At 41.6% G+C, this 21067-nt stretch overlaps 1 protein-coding gene across 1 annotated transcript in view; it reads right to left on the bottom strand.

Moving 5' to 3' along the window:
- SOS1 (SOS Ras/Rac guanine nucleotide exchange factor 1) overlaps positions 1-21067 on the bottom strand; it is a 628878-nt gene that overhangs the window by 384763 nt on the left and 223048 nt on the right. The window contains exons 8-9 of the mRNA XM_082249445.1: positions 19572-19670; positions 18117-18244 (exon numbers count right to left, since the gene is read on the bottom strand). Of these exons, the coding sequence (XP_082105571.1) occupies positions 18117-18244; positions 19572-19670 (227 nt within the window). The remainder of the gene's footprint in view (positions 1-18116; positions 18245-19571; positions 19671-21067) is intronic.

The following is a 21067-nucleotide window of genomic DNA, read 5'->3' as shown; positions in this document are numbered from 1 at the left end:
GCACTATTTATGCTATTTATGTTAGAATATTAGATAGACTATTTTATCTCCTTGAAGTGGAACTTCACCTCCAGAGAAGTTTCGCTTTATGCCCTCTCCCCCATCCACTGCTATTTTTGGCACTTTTTTAGTGGGGGGGGAAGGGGGGGGTGAGGGCATAGTGGGTACCTGTTTTTTGCAGGTACTTGCTCCCACTTCCGGTCAAATTGCCTCAGAAAATCAACAAGAAAAAAAAAACATATAGACTGTGTAGCATATCTTGTTATAACAGGGGGCAGGCAATGTTTGTGAGCACTAACTTTACTGCCACACAGAATAGTGGCAGGGGGGAGGGGAGGCTCACACACAGGAGCTGACAGGCTGGGAGGGAGGGCAGAAGGGAGAGACTGCAGGCTGACTGAGGCACGTAAACTGACCGCGGTATCATGGATCAGCAGCCATGATTACCGTAATCAGTATACCTAGGGGGGGAAACAGACAGGATCAACCAAGTTTTTTACAGCATACAAAGTGACAAATAACACTGCACATACATTATGTGGTTTAACATGCTTAGGGTACAACATCCTTAAAGAAGCATCCACCTTAGGATCTCCTCCAATAAATTGTTCAATGTAAGGCAGCTTTAAGTAGGCTTGAGTGCTCACATGTACTTTGCCTTTTGATAAATGTACAGCTATGCCCTCTTATGTCAAATGCTTTTAATGCATATCTGAGGTCAGATATGTGGTACAAAAGTCATAGACCAACACTGAGCACTAAAGATGATGCTTTTAAGTACAGTTTGCATATATTCTTACCAATTAAATAAAGCAAATGCAATTTCAAAATAAAATAATCCTTTATATAAACACAAACACACACAGCAGATTCTGGATTTCCCCATGCCTTCAAGTCATTAAAAACAGGAAAAAAAAGGGCTGTGCATGGCCACTCTTCCTTTGTATATCATAGGTGTCAACAGCAGGCACACTCAACTGATTATTCTGGTGTCTGATACAGAAGATGAATTAAGCTGAATACAATCAGTCCAGTTATAATCAGAAACTGAGACAAAATTGTTTACAATGAACACCAATATTCATTCCTCTAAATTAATTAAGTCCCACAAAATCATTAAAAAATGGATTCATGCTAAAAAGATGCACAGAAGGCTACAGCATAGCAATTTTAATGCACAAAAGCCAATATATCAGAAAACACATAGATAAACAGGAACAAAATGATCAATAAGATTTAAATGAAGTCAATGTCTTTTAACACTGAAACTTTTGCTCTCTCTCTATTATATATATATATATATATATATATATAGTACAATTTACACAAAAGTAAAATGTCTCAAAAAAAAAAAACAAAAAAAAAAAACAAAAAAGAAAACCGCTTGTTGTTCATTTATTAGCAATTTATATTCAGTAATAGAGGACACAAACCTGAAAGTAATCCACTTGTGGAGTTTTAAAGGCTGGTTGTGTGTGAGTGACCTGAACTTGTGGAGATAGCTAAATATAAAAGGCTTTCAGACAATAACAATTGCCTGCCTTTAATGTCACTTCCTTTAAAAACAAAAGACAAGGCTCGGGCACTCCCACTCCCTTGTATTCACTACATAATGTTTACAGTAACCATATAAAAGTTAACGTATAGTAGCAAAAAATAAATAAACCACTACACAATTGCCGTTAAGCTTTACTTAGCCCTTAGCCAAATAGACAAAAAGAAAACTTACAACGCTATTATTTTGAAAAAGCCTTGTTTTGAGTTGGCCTGTGTGTATGCTAACTAAAATAAACATGTTTTTAAACAATTTTACATACAGGTGGCATTATTCTAAGAAATAACACACAGAATACACATATGCTTCTTTGATAAACAAGGTGAGTACAGAGGGAGTGTGGCAGTATGTGCAAGAGAGGAGCATTGAGTGTATGATGGCAGGCAGTATGCTAGGGCTGCGCATCTTCACTTACCTCACGATTCGATGCGATTACGATTATTAGGGTCGCGATTCGATACCGCAATGCATCACGATTACTGCCCAATGCCCATGCCCAGCCCACTGCCCAATGGTTTTCAAAACTTTATAAAAAAAAAACAAACAATCAAGCAGTCACAAATAAAAGAATCCTTTTTATTTTCATTTGCTTCAAAGGACACTTTCCTGGACCCTGTCATGGCCTGCAAGCCCTGCATACTTTAGTGCACTTGCACTGCAAACATATAGGAAGGTCTGAAAATGCAAACAGCATAGCAGAGACAGACAACAACACTAGTATTTTACTAGAAGTAACAGTAAAATTAGTAAAAAACTGTAGTAGTGAAGTTTACTGCTTCATAAAAGAAAATATTAATATAAGCCAGCAGGTCTACCACCATTTAAAGTACAACTAAAGGCAAAACTTTTTTGATTTTGGATAAAGTTTTGCCTATAGTTGTACTTTAAAGCAGTGTTTCTCAACTCCGGTCCTCAGGGCACACTAACAGGCCAGATTTTAAGTATTACCTTGGGGAGATGCAGACTAGATTACTGCAATCACTGAGCAGCAAATTATATCACCTGTGATGTATTTCAGTTTTCTTGCAAACCTGGCCTGTTAGTGTGCCCTGAGGACCGGAGTTGAGAAACACTGCTTTAAAGGCAAGCCAAGATAGAAGAAGCCAGCCAGCCAGCCAGCCAAGCTAATATTCTTGTGAAAATGGTCATCATAAATTCCCACAAAACATTATATATAAATCCTTTTATGTGAATATGGCATATGCATTGCAATAAATTCCAGGTGTGCCATAACCTGTCCACTACAAAAAACAGAGCACTTCCTGACTAGTAGCAAACATCAAGGGTGAACCTTGCAATAGTGCACTGCTGCATAACTTCCATGTTCACCGTGATGTTTGTTTCCCTCTGCAACTGCAAGTCAACTCAAGTGAGTTGATGGCTGCTAGAGGGGAGTTACAAATATAAGCTTTAAGCTTATCAATTGACTTATGTCACTTTTATGTCACTTACTTTACAGAAAACGTTACCTGTCCTGCAGACAGTCTCTGTCTCTACCACGATTAAACCCAACTGAAGCCAAGCCAAAGCCACCATTAGAGGAAGGAAAACCCTTGACAGAGTAAATCACCAACTGAAGCTTAAACCTTGAGTAAATCTTCATGGGATCACAAAAAAACACACAACAGTCTGCATCAGAATCATGAGAACTGAAGAAAGGTTTGGCATTGGCACACTGGTACAACTCAAGGCATATAGGTTAGGTCAGGTTTGTGTGTATTTGTGATCCAGTAAAGATTTAATCAAGGTTTTACGCTTTAATGTATGATTGATTTAATCTTTCAAGGGTGTCCTTTCCTGTACCGTGGCTGCCTGGCTTGTGTTCAGTTGTCTAGATACACTTTTACCTTTAGTATTTGTTTGGTTGAGGGAACCCCCTACACTTGATATTGCTACAGAGTACAACAGACCAGCAGACAGACATGCGTTGCAATAAATTCCAGGTGTGTGCCATAACCTGTCCTCTACAAAACAGAGCACTTCCTGACTAGTAGCAAACATCAAGGGTGAACCTGGCAATAGTGCACTGCTGCATAACTTCCATGTTCACCGTGATGTTTGTTTCCCCCTCCAACTGCCAGTCAACTCAAGTGAAGTGAGTTGATGGCTGCTAGAGGGGAGTTATACAAATATAAGCTTAAGCTTAAATATCAATTCACTTGTGTGAATGGACCAATTTTGAAAACAAGCCATTCTCCATCTCTCCAGTGCCAGAAAAGCTGTAAAAAATATAAAATGTTCCAGGTTCACTGCAATTGTGTTTGCCCCTGCCATTGCCAGTCAACTAAACACAGTGTGTGTGTGTGTCGTGACTCGTGACAACTCAAAAGCTAATATACGCAGCCTCAGCATCAACTCAACACACACACACAGTGTGTGTGTGTGTGTGTGTGTGTGTGTGTGTGTGTTGAGTTAATGCTAGAGCTGCGTTATAAGCTCTTGAGTTGTCACGACAGTCAGTCAGTCACGTTACAGAAAGAAAACTTTACCTGCACTGAGCAGCACTCTACCCTGTCGATTACATCTGTAACTGAAGCCAAGCTAGCCAACAAGCCACCATTAGAGGAAGGAAAATCCTTGAGAGAATAAATTGTAAACTGAAGCTTAACCTTGAGGAAATCCTATGGGGGTCACATTCACAAACATAGTATATTATAAACATAGTATAATATAGTATATTACACAAGAATCCACAATTGGTGTTTGTGATCCAATAAGATAAGATTTACTCGAGGTTAAGCTTCAAATGTACAAGTTATTTCTCTCAATGATTTTCCTTCCTATAATGCTGCACCGTGGCTGGCTTGGTGTCAGTCAGTTGTCTAGAAGAAAATACACTTTAATATTATTTATTTGGTTGAGGGTTAAATGAACCCCTGCCTACTTGCCTAGACACTTTTAGTGTGAAGCAACGGAACGGATTATGGATTGGAAATGGACACATTGGACAGGACAATCTTCAAAAACAAACCATCAGTGCTATAAAGCTATAAAACAAGACTGGTGATGTGACTGACTGGTGACTGGCGGCAGACTGAATTAGTAATTACTAATTCATTAAAAACATGAATTAGTAATTATTTCAGTGCTTAGCATTTGGGAACATGTAGGTTTTTCTGTAAGAACACTAGATGATCCACATGCTCAGGTTTAAGACTGCTTCTTTTCGCTGTTATAACATCTCTTGCAGTAGAGAAAACCCGCTCTGCAGAGACACTTGTACCTGGGATACACAAGTATTGCTTTGACAGCTGAGAGAGGAGGGGGAATAAGACCTCATGCTCACGCCACCATTTTAAAGGGTCCTCAGTGAGAGGCAGAGGTGGGGCTTTACAATATTTTTCCATTTCGTCTTCTGCCTTGGCATAGGGGGTCTTAGGTTCTATTGCACCATCAGTGAAAGACTGCCCCAGCAAAGTCATGAGCAGCGATGTTGTGGCCTTTTTTTTGGGAGGAGAATGGCTGTCCTCAATGGGTGTTGTTTCTTCTTCCACAGTTGCTTTTTCCCTAGGCACTTCATCCACATTTGTCCTTCTATTAGATGTAATCTGTGTGTTTGAACAAAAGATAATAGTATAAGAAGAGCTGAACTGACTAAGAGTGTGATTCATTGATGAGGTGTGGGAAACTGCACGGTAATCCATACCATACAGTTCCACTTCCCACACCGCATCAGTGAATCGGGGCATGTTATTACACAACACAATGTAGCTGAGCTTCTAGCTGTCTGGCAGGAAACATGATGAAATTCTAATTACCTCCAAAGATGCAGCCTCCTCAGTCACTCCTCTGTATATCTCCGATCCCTCCTCCTCTGTGAGAATAAAAGGCAGTCCTTTAAAGCGAGGATCCAGAGCAGAGGCTGTATGAAGGATCTTCTTCTCTGCCTCACTGCTGTACCTCTTCAGGAGATCTATTTTGATGGCATTCTTGATCTCATGGGTCATGGCTGTGTCTCCCATGGTATCTGTCATGCTCTGGAGCAGTTGTGCATTTAGAGGGGCAATGAGAGACACTGTTGGGTTGCGCTCTTCTGACATCAGCAAGGTTGCATCCTTCATTGGCTTTAATGCACTCACAGCGTCCTCTGCATTTGACACATCTGTTTCATTGAGAGTGCAGAGATCAGACTCTCCTTTTCTGACTTCTGGAGACAGCAAGGTGGCACAAACTGCAGGTTGTTGTTCTAAGAACCTCTCGACCATGTCATATGCGCTGTTCCATCTTGTTGGCACATCAGTTATTAGCTTATGATTCTTCAGGCCCAGACATTTCTGTTTCTCTTTTAGACAGTGGCTTGCTCTAGTGCTGCGATGGAAGAATGTGGATATTCGTTGCGAGAAGCCTGGAGAGCGTGGCCCCTTTCAGTGCCCGCTGACATGCAAGATTGAGTGTATGGGCAAAACATTTAACATGAGGAAATTTACCAACTTGAGCTGCAACTATCATGTTTGCCGCGTTGTCGGTCACAAGCACTACAGATTTATCAGACAGCTGCCATTCTTCCACGACATGAGACAGTAGCTCTGCCAGATGAGCACCTGTGTGAGACTCATAAATGGCTCTTGTTTGCAACACATGTGACAAGACCTGCCAGTCCTTAGTAACGTAATGTGCTGTTATTGTAACATAGGACTCCATTGTGACTGAAGTCCATGAATCACACGTTATTGCGACTCGACTGGCTTGGTTCATTGACGCAAGTACCTGAGCTTTGGTGTCGTGGTAGAGTGCAGGTATAACGTTTTCTGTAAAGTGACTGCGTGATGGGATCTTATAACGTGGCTCTAGCGAAACCCGGCGTTGTCCACAACTGAGTAAGGCCGTAGGTCCTTGGCGATGAAAGCTGAAACAGTTTTGGTTAGTTTCTTCCCTTTTTCTGAGTTGGGCGGATAAGTTGACAGTATGGCATCAATTCTTGGCTGATCTTGGTCTAGTAGTCTTTCCTTGGCAGTGGTGGCACTGCTGGTGGCGACAGGTGTTACTAACTCAGAGTGAAAACGGCTAACATGGTTTCTCAAGTTCGTAGTATTCCCTAGGTATTTGATTTTTGTGTGACAGGCTTTACATACGGCGTGTGTCTTGTCCAACTCACGCTTCCCTGTGTGTTCGTAAAATCCGAAATGTGCCCAGGTGTTTGCTCTTAAAACGCTAGGTGCATTTTTTATCTCTCGATCTTTTTCTCCTTCTGCCATTACCACCATACTACCACGTATGTGACGGAGACAGATGACGTAAGTTGCCAAACTCTGTCAGTGTTTTAAAAAAAAAAAAAAAAAAACTTGTAAACTGAGCCGCAACAAGTCAACCAAGCAACATCTTTCATAAAATATGACTGTCTGTCTGTCTGTCAGACTCCCTTATGCATGCACTGAGCCAAAACCCCCGGGGCCCCCCCTTACCCCACAGCTGCCTGTGACAGTGACACTGACAGAGACCCCCCTCCCCCCACAGCTGAGCTGACACTGCAGCCTGACACACTGACAGAGACCTGGATGTCCCACACCTTCCCCAATCCCCCACAGCACTGACAAACACTGAGAGTGAGTCCCCCCTTGCCCAGACCCCCACAGCTGACACTGACAGAGACCTGGATGTCCCACACCTTCCCCAATCCCCCACAGCACTGACAAACACAGAGAGTCCCCCCCTTGCCCAGACCCCCATAGCTGACACTGACAGAGACCCCCAGGCCCCCACTGACACTCAGAGAGAGCCCCCTGGCTGCCAGACTGCCACAGCAGAACAGTACCCCCGGGCCCCGACCGACCGTCCCCTGTCCCAGGCCCCCCCCCCATCACAGACATCCCCCAGAGATACAGACGAGACCCCCATGAATGATTACACAATTATTTGTCCGGACATACCTGCTGTGTGACTGTGTGGGTTGTTGTTGTGCACTGCATTGCAGAGGAGGACAGGTGCTGTGCTGCTCTCTGGGCTCTGTGGCGGGCGTATGGCGTCACTGGCAGTGGCGTGGCAGCTGGGCCTCCAGGGCCTGTCGGCTACGGTGAGGTGAGGCTGGCGGCGCTGGCTGGCTGCGAGGGGGACGCACTTGGGGCTCCTCGCTCCTGTGTGTGGAGTGTGGACTGTCTTCTGGCTTGGCTGGCTGGCTGCAAGGCCGCAGGTGGGACGCCGATACACGCGGGGGATGTCTTGCTGCGCCTGGGCCCGGGTCAAAGAGACGGAAGGGGAGGGGCGGAGCCTTTTTATTAAGCTCCCGCCACTAACCCACCAATCAGCTGCCGATCTTGTGATTTTTTCTCCCTTGCGCGATAGGGCGTGGCCGCGGCTGATGACGTCATTTCCTAATCGATTATGCCGGCAGCCCGCATCGATGCAGAATCGCAAAGTGTCGAATCGCGATGCATCGATCTTTCGATTATATTCCGCAGCCCTACAGTATGCCCTGAAGTTTTGAGCTATTATCTCAAACGCCTAAGGTCCAGCCATCACTCCATCTTGCAGTGGTGGCTTTTGAAGTGAGTTCTTTTACTATTTTAATGTCCTTTTTTATTTTTTATGTACACTGTTTTTCATGTCAGTGAAAAGCCTCTTCCTTTTTTCTATTTAAATCTCATGGGACGTGTTGAGTTAATAAACTTTTTGGAGTTTGTTCCTGGGGCCTGGATGTTGCTGAATATCTTGATGTCCAAAGACTACGAGGCCTGTTGAGCCATACCCTAATGCTATCCTATAATTTAGACAACACCTGGCTCTGGTGAGTGTTCATTCATTGGTGGTGGACACAGCAACGTTTATGAACCCTGTTTTTATCATCTGCACCGGGATCCATTCATGAACTTTATCACATCTTATGAATGAACTATTATGATCAAATTTGTTATATTCCCCTCACAGGGATAATATCTGTTGTATTCTATTAGGTTTGTTTTTTGAAGTGCAGCAAACCCCCCCTTTTTTTCAGTATTTCAGTGTATGTATATTTACGCTTCTTTGCTAGCTGCTGATACATTAGATCATTAGCGCTGAATCACAATTTTTGTTTTCCAAGTATGCCCTGAAGAGTAAAGGGCATCCATCAAAAGGCGGTATATGCAGGCATAAAATGCAAAGGTTGTGATGATGGGCACAATGTGCAGGAGAGAAGTGCAGAGGGTATGGCAGCAGGCAGTGGTGAGCATATAGTAGCAGGTAGTATGTGATGGAAAGAAGCATGTGGTGCATTTTGTCCTGACATGCAATAAAGGCATGCAAAGCATATGAAAATGGGCAGTACTGTATGTGCAGGAGAGGTGTGTGGAAGGTACGGACAGCAGGCAATATGTGTAAGAGTGGAGTTGCAGACGGTATATAGACAGTGCAGAAAATGAGTGGAGGTTATGAGGCCAGGCAGTAAGTCTAGGAGAGTAGTGAACAAGGTATGATGGCTGTTTGAACTGATAACATTAAAATAAATGTACCCCCTTAGTAACGGAGGGTAAAATTTTGACACATGTGTTAGTAAAACTGTAAATATCACAACTACCTTTTGTATCCAGGGGTAGATTATACCTTTTTTTTTCCAGGACAAATTGGGCTTTGAATTGATGGTAAATGGTAATGGATATCTCCTGATTATTTTTTTTAATCAAAGGAAAACTGGCGCAAAACAGTAAAAAAAAAAAAAAAAAAAATCATTGTTTTTTAATTTAGCTGTATATTTCTTGCTATTACCAAAAAACCTTGATCTAGCTATATTTTTTTTTTTTTTTTTTATACAAAGTATTGTGTATTTACATCTTCATCTTCTGCAATGAGAGGAAGATAAAATGTATCCTTATCATTCAGAAGAGAAAGTAAGGAAATTTTTTTTTTTTTTTTTTAAGTCTGCGGTAGTGCAAAAACCTAAAACAAAAAACCCGTAAGTGTACAAAAAACGTGCATGTGAACACACACTAAATAGTGCACTTAAAGCGGAGTTCCACCCTATTTTTCATCTTTTCAGTTTCCGTTAGATTAAAAGATCCTGAAAAAGAATTGGATAGTTTTTTTTTTTTTTTGTTTCACTTACCTGATTTTTTCTGAAAATTAACTTACCTTCCTTCCACTTCCTCCTCCAACGTCACTTCCTCCTTTGCATTGACTCCTGGGAGATGAGCGTCATCAATCCCAGAAGTCAATGCGCCTGCACCGGTGTCCCTCGTCACTTCCGGGTCAGGCGCGTCATTCCCTGCTGAATGCATTAGAACAGCTTCTGGGCATGTGCGGAACTAGCTGCGGGATAACGCGCCGGCTCCGGAAGTGCTGAGCATGGCATTCTGGGACTCCGACATCCAGGAAGAGGGACGCGATGAGGGACGCTCCTGCTTCAGCTACCCAAACCGCAGATGGCAGGCGCTAGACAAGAAATTTTCAAGGTAAGTTTTTCTTCTTACAGGTTCACTAAGCAGCAGACAGTTCAGAGGCTATCGTTACTTAAATGCACTAGCCCTGACTGTCCTAGGGGTATTTGTATCCCAAAAAAGATTTTTGCCCGGAACTAAAAGGTGTGCTTTTAGTCCACCTCCCAAAGGGGTAGGACCTCTACCCTGATCCCCGGGGGGCAAGGCTCCTGACAGGGACAAAGGGTTTACAATGGTCTGCCTAGCCAGAAGGCCTGGCAGACCCCATTCTTCTAGGTCAGCAGAAGCCGACCATCGAATACTCTCCCCCCCCCCCCAAGGGCAGGGGAGAAAGGAACCTAGGAGCCACACATCCTCCCCCTAGATGTCAGGACAAGCCTGAGGACTCACACCCTTCACCTGTGCGAAAAACACACACAAAAGTGAAAGAGTGACAAACAATGGGAGGAAAATAAATAAAAAATAACAAAAGTGGACGTGCAGATTGTACACTGGCTAGGCCCCGAAAGAAAGTAAATACATGGATGGGCTGCACAGTGACTGATCACCGTGATAGCCAATCAAAGGCTATCACAGTGATCAGGTGACTGGGAATTGCAGGTCCCCAACGTTTGTGAGAGCCCAGCCTCTGTGCTGGAAGCGTGCTGTGTGGCAAACTTCCAGCACAAAGACAGGTACGCAGATATGTGGCCCCCTCTGATAAAGGCCCACCGTTTGCGGGAAGCGGTTAAGGTGCATCTTGTAAAAGAAAAAAAAAAAACACTACACCGGGCTTTGTGTTACAAAAGCTGAAGACCAAAAAACAGCTAACAAATACAGTTGAGCAGTGACACTAAATAATAAATGAATGCATGAGTGTCATCAGTACACTGGCTATTGAGAGTCTCATCTTCTTTTATCATCCCCCTTATAATTTTATTATTCTCTTAACCCCTATCACAAGCTTATCCATACCTCAGATGAGACTCATACATACAATATGTGTTGCCATACAATGGCCGATTGCCAAGCATTGTAAATCTTCATTTCCATCTACTCAACTTAAATCAAGAATAAATTCTATTAACCTCATGGAAAAAATCTCTCACACTATTTATAACTCAACTCAATTCTATAATAACAAATGGGATCCCAGGTTTAGACACGCTGAAATTTTGTTTCAACCCATCAACATTTGGATTTAGGAACAGCAGATATACTGTTGAGTTCCTTCCCAAAGAACTATTTCAATGTATTTGAATATGGAATATCATTCTCGTTACTAAAACTCTGTAAATCATACAATTATATCCCTAATACTGTCTTATATCTTGTACCACCAAATTATCCTCAATAAAAAAGTTTGTAAACAAAAAAATAATTATATTTTACACATATCCCTATCTGTTAAAAAACCAAACCCTTTTTTTAAGATCCAGTTGTTCTTCATTAAAATCAAGGCACCCTAAACGGAGCAGTGTTAAAAGGTATGAGGTATATGAATTGATGGGATGGAGGCAGACAGAGCAACAAAAGCACATTTATTACAGTGAGATGGGGTTAAAACATCTGTCAGGTGTTTACTGCTCTTTGTTCCTTTCAGTTCCAGTGATACTTGCCAGCTCATTTTTGTCCTGGTGTCACTGGAAGATAAAGTGAGGGAAAATCTCACAAGTGAGAAATAACTAAAAAACGTAACTAAAGTTATGAATATTAACAACTTCTAAGAACCTAAAACCACTGCAGTGTGGCTGCGTCAGCACTGCAAGGGTTAACTGCTCATTTAGGCCTATGGTGCATGGAAAAGTAGATATACTTACCAATACGCTCCTCTGCGCTGCTAGACCAGTTCCTGCAGTGCTTCTCCCCCATGCTCGGTCCTGATGGTATCAACCCCTGCGGCAGGGTTCATAGCCTTGCAATGGATGCAAGGACAGTCCAATGCCGCAGCCTGGGAGTGCAGAGGATTGGGTAAGTAAAATCTGCTTTTACTTTCTCCCCGTTGACTCTTGCAGTGCAAGTGCAGCTCCACTTCCCAGGAGAATTTTCAAGTTTTCTGGAGTTGAGTTTTATTCGAAATACACAGTGTGTGTGTAGTATGTCCTGTCTTTCTGTCAATCGCACCTTTCTGCGAGGGACAGAAAGACAGGACAAACTACACAGCAATTGTAGAAGCTGCTGCTGCCAAAAGGACTATGACATGGTGTTCAGACAGGAGAGAGATACAAAGAAACATTGTTACTTTTGTATCCACTCTGTTTTATTTATCTGCAGATTAAAGCGATGATCTGCACATGATTATTTATCTGTAGATCAAACGGATGATCTGCACATGATGTCGGTTGAAGCAACCCAACAAGTAAAATTTTAAAAAACGAAATTTAATATTTAACCCCTTATATACACTACAGAAGCCATACATGGTTTAAAGTTTGGCTGGTTCAGCAGTGCCCAGCCGAATTTCCATCCATGTATGGGCAGGCTGGTTGTACAGAAGCTGATTTACCAATTGACTTAATAACAACCAGCCTGTCAGGTTTCCATGATCGATCAGAGCTGGCAGCTGTAGCCACTGGCACTGATCATTGTATTCTGATGGCGTAGAAATCACCACTGTCAGAATACAATAACCAACCGGGAAGGATTTCCCTACCCACATTGAAGTAGTTTTTTTTTTTTAATTTCTATTCTATTCTTCTACTCTATTTTTTTTTTTTTTATTTGGTACTTTAAAAAAAAGAGAGCAAAATTGAGGGAAAAAAAGCCTTTGTTCCAATACTTTAACAGGATCATAATTCAGTGCAATTTTGAATAGAACAAATCATACATTTTTTTTTTTCACTTTTCATCTACAGTAACAATATTTTTTTAAAACACTGAGCAAAGTTTTGTTATTTTTTGGTCTATGGATTGCATAAAATAAAAAATCCTTGTAGAAGACAATATTACAAAATATATATATATATATATATATATTTATATATTTTTTTTTTTTACTTAGTTATCTTAAGTAATGGCAAATCTGCCTTTGTCCACACTGGGTGTATAGATGTTGGAGCCAAACTGGTTGCGGGCTTTAAACTATTGTCACAGTTAATAGTAAAGAGAATATGACCAGTGCTACGGACTGTAATATATGTTGGGAGGACGGAAACAAAAAAGGTGTAAGCTGCCCCAATCAAACCTTAAGTGTAAAGGTAAAAAGTGCTAAAATGAAATGTGACGATTGGTGATGGCGCTACCTATGAAACAAATAAATAGAACCATATATAGTGCCCCTAGTGGCGTGAAAGGGGATATATGGGTTGGGTGACCCACGGATAGTGCAGTGTAGTCAAAAAAAGTGAAGAAATTAAAATATATAGATGTGGGAACAGGTGTTTATTCACATAAATCAATAAACCAGGAAATGAAGTAAACTGATACCGTGAAAAAATTAACCCACAACTACAAGTGTGTAAACAAGTTGCAAATTAACTGATATATGTGCCACATACACTGTGTTGAAAATGGTGAAGAAATGTGGATAAGTGAAGTCCACGAGTGGCCACTGGGTGGCGTTTATGATAGTACAACCTGTATGATGGTATATGGGGGGGGATTCCTCTTCGTAGTGGGCAAGCAGTCACGAGTCGGCGGCGGATGCCCTAAGTGCTCACATGAGAAGAAGAAGGCCCCATGATGAATAAATGAGTCATACAGTCATAAACAAAAGCCGTAGTAAACTCACTCGTTCAGAAGATCAGAATCAGAAAAAACAGTGCGCGCCGGGATGCTTCCGCGTTCCACGGCCGACAACCGGAAGTGACGTTTGACGTCGGAGACTCCGCCCTACGCGTTTCGTCACAATGACGTCAACCGGAGCGCAGCTCCAGTTGACGTCATTGTGACAAAACGCGTAGGGCGGAGTCTCCGACGTAAAACGTTACTTCCGGTTGTCGGCCGTGGAACGCGGAAGCATCCCGGCGCGCACTGTTTTTTCTGATTCTGATCTTCTGAACGAGTGAGTTTACTACGCCTTTTGTTTATGACTGTATGACATTTATTCATCATGGGGCCTTCTTCTTCTCATGTGAGCACTTAGGGCATCCGCCGCCGACTCATGACTGCTCGCCCACTACGAAGAGGAATCCCCCCATATACCATCATACAGGTTGTACTATCATAAACGCCACCCAGTGGCCACTCGTGGACTTCACTTATCCACATTTCTTCACCATTTTCAACACAGTGTATGTGGCACATATATCAGTTAATTTGCAACTTGTTTACACACTTGTGGTTGTGGGTTAATTTTTTCACGGTATCAGTTTACTTCATTTCCTGGTTTATTGATTTATGTGAATAAACACCTGTTCCCACATCTATATATTTTAATTTCTTCACTTTTTTTGACTACACTGCACTATCCGTGGGTCACCCAACCCATATATCCCCTTTCACGCCACTAGGGGCACTATATATGGTTCTATTTATTTGTTTCATAGGTAGCGCCATCACCTATTGTCACAGTTGACATGCAAGTCCCATTATTAATAACTATTAACAGTTTTATCAGTGAAAACTGCTTTGCAGGAAGAAAAAAACAGCATGTTGCTTTTGTCAGAAGAGAGTCCTGTGTTTGTTTACCTACACAGGACTCTTTTCGGTAATGTCCGGAGCCAACTGGCGGGTGCAGGCGACCAATTAGCACCCGCTAACTGGTTGGTGCTGCAGCGGGGGCACTCTCTACCCCAGCGTGTGGAACACGTTCTAGGAACGTGATCCAGCGCAGAGCGGCAGCCCTTCCACAGTATATTTACAGTGGGCGGCATGCAAGTGGTTAATCACCATTGGGTTTTTTATTTTCTGCTAAAACCTTTGTTGAAAAAAAAAAATAAAAAATTTATACAATTTTGCAAACTATGTTCATAAAAGTTGGCCAAAATGTATACTGCTACGTTTTTTTTATTTTTTTGTGAAAATAACCCAAATCAGTGTACATTATTTAGTCTGTAGGAAAGTTATAGAGTTCACAAACTATGGTTTATATCAATTAATCCTGATGTACTGATCTAATTTCTTGAGGCCGGTAAATTCCAGGACAGTACGAATACCCCCCAAATTACCCTTTTTTTAAAAAGTGTTTATTTTTAATTTTTTTTTTCACTTACTGTGATCAGAGGAATACAGTGTTACCATAGTTAACCCTATACTACTGATCAGGATTTTATTTTAGTTTTTTTACACACACTATGATTACTTATAACAATGATAATCACTAGGGATGCACCGAAATGAAATTCTTGGCCGAAGCCGAATAATAATGAAATGTTTGGCCGAAGGCCGAATACCGAACGCGTTGTTTCGCATTTTTTCCATTTATTTTGCCAATTTTTTGTCCTCTCTCTTGTCCTCTCATGTCTCTCTCTCTCTTGTCCTCTCATGTCTCTCTCTCTCTCTCTCTCTTGTCCTCTCATGTCTCTCTCCCTAAATGTTACTGTAGGGAATGGGATTCAGTGCACACTGCAGCCTTGTACCATAGGGTTAATGTTAGTGACACTGTAGGGATTGGGAAGGATGCTGGGAATGGAAATCAGGAAGCATGCAGGCAGCCTTGTAAATTTTAATTGCAGATACAGGGCACTGGACAGGTCAGGGTTAATGTGGTAACATCAATTACTCAGTGACAGACAGTCAGTCAGTGTCAGTGTGGACTCGATCAGATTATACCGTGACAGACAGTCTCTCATAGTGGTGGTAATAGGAGGCTGGAGGTGGACTAGTAGGAGCCTGGAAAGGAGCACAGCCGCATACATACATTACTCACTTGTGCACTGCAGCCCGCCCCACACATTCAGTGAGTCTTACTCTCCTCCCTAGTTTTTTCAATGGCACATTCAGGAAGCCAATCACGCCGTGAGTAGCGGAACAGCGGAACCAATCAGGTGTGCAGGCATGCGTGATTGGTTCGCTGTGCAGCTAATCACGGCGTGATTGGCTTCCTGAATGTGCCATTGAAAAAACTAGGGAGGAGAGTAAGACTCACTGAATGTGTGGGGCGGGCTGCAGTGCACGAGTGAGTAATGTATGTATGCTCACTGCTGAAGTGTCCCGGCTTCCCCTGCCTAACACGGAAGTCTGTGAGTCCTCCTGTCCTCCTCCGAGTCCCTTCCCCCTGTAAATATCGTGACCTCGGCGATATGAATATCGCCTACGGCCACAGAACGATAGTCGATATCATATCGACTATCGTTCAGCCCTATTGTTCGGCACAAAATTATTGGGCCTTTTGACTTATTCGGCCGAACACCGAAAGTGCTATCTTTTCTATTTTCGGCCGAATAATGTTCGGCCGCCGAATATTCGGTGCATCCCTAATAATCACGTTTAAAAGCAACCATTTTTTTCAGAATGAAATCCATTCATTCATTCATTCAGTGTGTACTTGGCATTCAGTGTGTACTTGGCTGTGATTGGCCACAGCTAATTACATGGCACAGATGGGCTGTGATTGACCCTGTCTGATCACTGTGATCAATCACAGATCAACACAATAGTTCACAATGAATTAAAGCCATCCATTGTGTACAATTGTCATGTGATCTGCCGTGATTGGTCACAGAGATCGCATGGTACTAGCAGCGGCCCGGTACACTGATCTGTCATCAGCTGTGGCTGGTGGACACAGCTGGAGACAGATAATGCCACAGTACGGACCGTGGGGTGAGGCGTGATCCGGGAGGATGTCATAGGAGTTAATGATATTGTCAAGTGCTGGTAAGAAGAAACTTAAAAAAAAAAAGAGGAGCTTCTTGTACTAACAATGTGATTAGTTATTTAGAGTTAGTACAGCAATCTCCCAGCTGAGCTATTGTGTTCTGACAGGGGGTCTAACCCCTCCCCACCTCCAGAACACACCGGTCAGCGCTCGCAGCCAATGGCTACGAGCGCTGATCGGATTCTGGTTTTCCAGCACGCCCGTTTAACCGGCTGCTGTTGGACAGGCTGATGTACACACTGGAAACGTTAGGAAGAAGAGGCATCCAAATGTCTGAGGGCTAGTTTACACTATCATTGTCCTCAGAAGAGCAATCTGCATTTGACCATGGGACTAAAGAGCCTGGGCATGTGAGTGGAGGGCCAGAAGTTTGTACTTGGGCAGGAAAATCCTGGACAGAGTCTTATCCAATGAAAAGAGGACTTGTTCATGGCTTTTAAGGACTTGAGGGTCTCTAGATGGTACCAAGCTCCAGGCTTTATTTTAGAGAAATAAAAGGAACCTCTCTTATCCTTCGAACAAGAGGGCTTTTCAGATTGAGTTGTAAAGAAGAAGTATAGCCAAAGCTATAGTTCTTTCTGCACTCCTGTGACCCGTTTTCAGCCGACAGCCGGCTAAAGTCCATACTTCTCTTTTAACATTCTCTTCCCTCTAAGCTGTGACCAAAGAGGCGTTTCCCAACAAAGGGTATACATATTAGGCATTTCCTGCACTGATGCTCCACAAAATCTCTGCGTGTATACAGAAAGGAGGCCAATTCTGACTATTTAGTGAATAATATACACTAGAAATTTACCGCAGTAGAAAAAGGCTACAGGCATGGAGTCCAGAAGCTGGAGGACATAAGGATTCTATAGGATAGATGTAGGATCCTGAAAAATGTCCTTAGACCAGACACCCAAGGTCTGGCAGATGGACATGGCAGTAATGGCAGGGACGATCTATTTTTTTTTTTTTAAGAATCCCTACTCAATACGATATTCATGGGCAAAGCATTTGGAAGGAGCAAAAAATATCTGGATTAAGCCAATCACTATATAAACAAAAATACAAAAGGGAAAGGACTAGAAGAGTCTTAACAGGCTGGGGGACCTGATAAAGTGGTATTAAACCCAAAAATAAAAAATGAATAGGCTTCTTTTCGCTTTACTTTCACCTTGCTTAAACAGCCAGTAAAGTGAGTAGGAGGGGTCATACTAGGCTGTTTGCCAGTAATCAATCTTCCTAAGGCAGCAGCATAAGCCAGTTTACTGAATACGCCATCCTAAGTCCTTTATTGTAGTACAATTAGGAAAAGGTGTTTTTTCATAATACGTGGCAATGATTTTAATGTATTAATCTACATTGTAAACATGGTCTAAACATTTGATAAAATCTAGATTTTTTATTTTCTTCGATACATATTTCACAGAAACAATGGACAATAAAAAAAAAGTAATAACCCTTAAAAGCTATGACATGTACAGTTCCTGGATACCTGAGTCGTCGCTTTGCCAGGCTCTTAGAACATATCCTTTCCATACTACTCTGAAGGTTAAGTAGAGCAGTGATTGACTGTTTTAAACATTCTTTGTCTTCCTCATCCTCACTTTTTTCTTCTAATTGCTGTAATGAAGAACAGAAATGGTTTTAAAAATAACATTAATAAAGCCACCAACTTAAAGAACTATAGATGTTCACAAACATGCTTTTGATATAGTCAATCAAGATAACACATGGGATCCTGAAACAATAAAATGTAAGTTTTCAAAGCAACAGTATATTAAAAATGTATGTGGCATCCAAATAAAGCATATTGAGGTGTCACAATCACCGGGGTGTCTCTGGTGCTCTGTAGTACTGCGGTAATACACGAGACCAACAAAACAAATAACTAAAAGAAAAGATTATTTAAATTAAAGTGATACTAAAGTCTCTTTTTTTTCTTTAAAATGTTTTTTCTCTTTAAAAATAACAAACATGTTATACTTTTTATACTTGTGTATACATAGATTTTGCACAGAGCAGCCCAGATCCTCCTCTTTTCAGGTCGCTCCCTCCTGTCAAGTGCCCCCACAGCAAGCAGCATGCTATGGGAGCACCTGAGCCGAGCCGCAGCTGTGTGCGTCCATTCAGACACAGAGCTGCATTTCGGGCCCTGCCCCCTCTCTCCCTTCATTGGCTGACTTTGATAGCAGCGGGAGCCAATGTTTCAGCAAATAGCCAAGGCACTCATGCACATCGCTGAAGAGAGATGGGGCCCAGGTAAGTATTAGAGGGGTTGAAGAGAGATGGGGCCCAGGTAAGTATTAGAGGGGTTGGGGCTGCTACACACAGGTTTTTCATCTTAATGCATAGAATACATTAAGATAAAAAAAAACCTTCTGCCTTTACAACCACTTTAAGCAGTCTAGATATACAGTATGGCAGCATGAAAACAAATATCTGAAGGAAAATATCTAAATGAAGAAGTCCAGATTATCTAAAAGACCTCCCAGCTTAGGCACTTTACTGATCACTAAATTCTCTTTTTTGTGCCTAGGAAAGAGCTGATCCTAGATACTTTGAGTGGAGGACTTGAAATTAGCTTGGTATCCAGCCCACTGAAAAAAAGCACTGTCATTGGCCACTGGTTTGCGGAATGGCTCGGGAGCCTGAAGGAGCAAAATTCAATATCTTATTCCAGAGTATGGCTTAAGTTTGGAGACAACCCTGGAGCACAAATTATTCAGTTTAAAATAAAGTTACATGCAGGCATATTTCAGTGCATGCAACTGGTTTGCCTCCAAAATTGGCACAGATTAATTACCTTGTTGATAGCAGATAAATACTGGATTTTTAAAAAGCATTTTTATATATCTAAGATTAATATACCGAAACATCTAACTGTAAACCAATGAGCTAAATTTAATTATTTACTGATTAATAAACAATCCGTAAAACTCCCTCTTACCTTAATAAATTCAAAGTAGTGCAGGCAGTAGTAAACAGGAGCTAGAAGTAGCCGAGGCAAAACATATTGCACAGCTTCTTTAAAACCTTCACCTATAGACTGTAAGTAATGTAGAGAAAAATTAGACACTGAAAAAGCTTCATAACATATAAAACGGAATGATTAAGGGAATATCTGTTTTAAATAAATCAATCTGATACTATGATCTGTCTGTGGCAATTACTCCCTCCAACCGTTTCCCAAATCTTTTCCTTTCGTTTTACGGTAATTTCCATGCATGCATCTTTGTAATATTTATCAAGTATAATCCAACAAAAAGCAAAAGAGCATGAATATCTACAGAAATGATGGATACTCAGGTATTTACATATTAATAGCAGCACAGTAAATGAGCTTTATAGCTGCAGACACTGGGGATCAGGGTGCACTAAGCTAATGAGAGACTCAACTTGCTCAACTTCAGTGCTTACTCTATGAATTTTGAGGATTATTCCACAGAGCCTGCAGCTACATAAGTAAGAGAGTTGTTTCAAAGCTAATTTACTGGTTTGTTAATATTTTAAAATACTTGAAAGTTGTACTTTAAAGCAAAACTGTGCTTTGCCCATGCAGGTTTACATTATTCTTTTTCCATTCTCAAAACAATGAAACTTACTTTCCTTTTCCTCAAGAAAAAAAATAAAAAATCAGCCCTGTGTAATCTCAAGTCATATTTCCAGACTGAACTTCCAGAGGGCTAAATTAATTTCATGTGACAACAGGGCACATACTCCCACTCTCCCACCCTATACTAGAATGTGCATTTCCATTGCTCCCAGCAGGAAAATTGAATGGCGGGAGGGGGGGGGCACGGAAGAGTGATGGAAATGTGGAAGAAATTCACAATACTGTAACCAGTTACTGAGTTAAGTGTGAACATTGGCAACTAAAGAACATTAGCCATCCCCAATATAACCAAGCCTCCAAAAACAACTAATAAAACATTTTCTAATTACACAGAGGAGTGGGAGCCATTTCCCTTTAAGAAAAAGATTTCACAGTAAGTACGGAAAACTACTTTATCTGAGTGATCATGTAGAATCTTATTATAATGACTATAAAGCCAATAACACCTAAACAAGCTAGATGGACAGGAGTTAACCAAACGTAGAAATCGTTGGTATCAAGGGAATAACATCGAGGATCAAACTGGTGTTCCAGACCAAGACACAGCAAAGGACCCAACTAGCAAGTGGAGGATAACCAATCATTTACTTTAGGGAGCAAACAGGTGGGACAACAATTAACTGAAGAGGAAAAATAACTTAAACCAACAGCTTAAGGTGGTCAACAAAAAGAAAAACCCTAAACCTAGCATACCTAACTGTTGACCTCTTTATGTCAGAGAAAAGAAACTGACAAACAAGGTACATCTATAAAAAAGACCAACCAGTTAACAGTTGAAAGTTTAAGTAAGAAACCCTAAAAATGCAGGGAGATGAGGTCCATATATACTT

This window comes from Pelophylax lessonae (assembly GCF_965119305.1).
Source record: "Pelophylax lessonae genome assembly, chromosome: 3".
NCBI lineage: Eukaryota > Metazoa > Chordata > Amphibia > Anura > Ranidae > Pelophylax > Pelophylax lessonae.
Note: the sequence above shows the minus strand (reverse complement) of the source record. Positions and strands in the feature narration are given on the sequence as shown.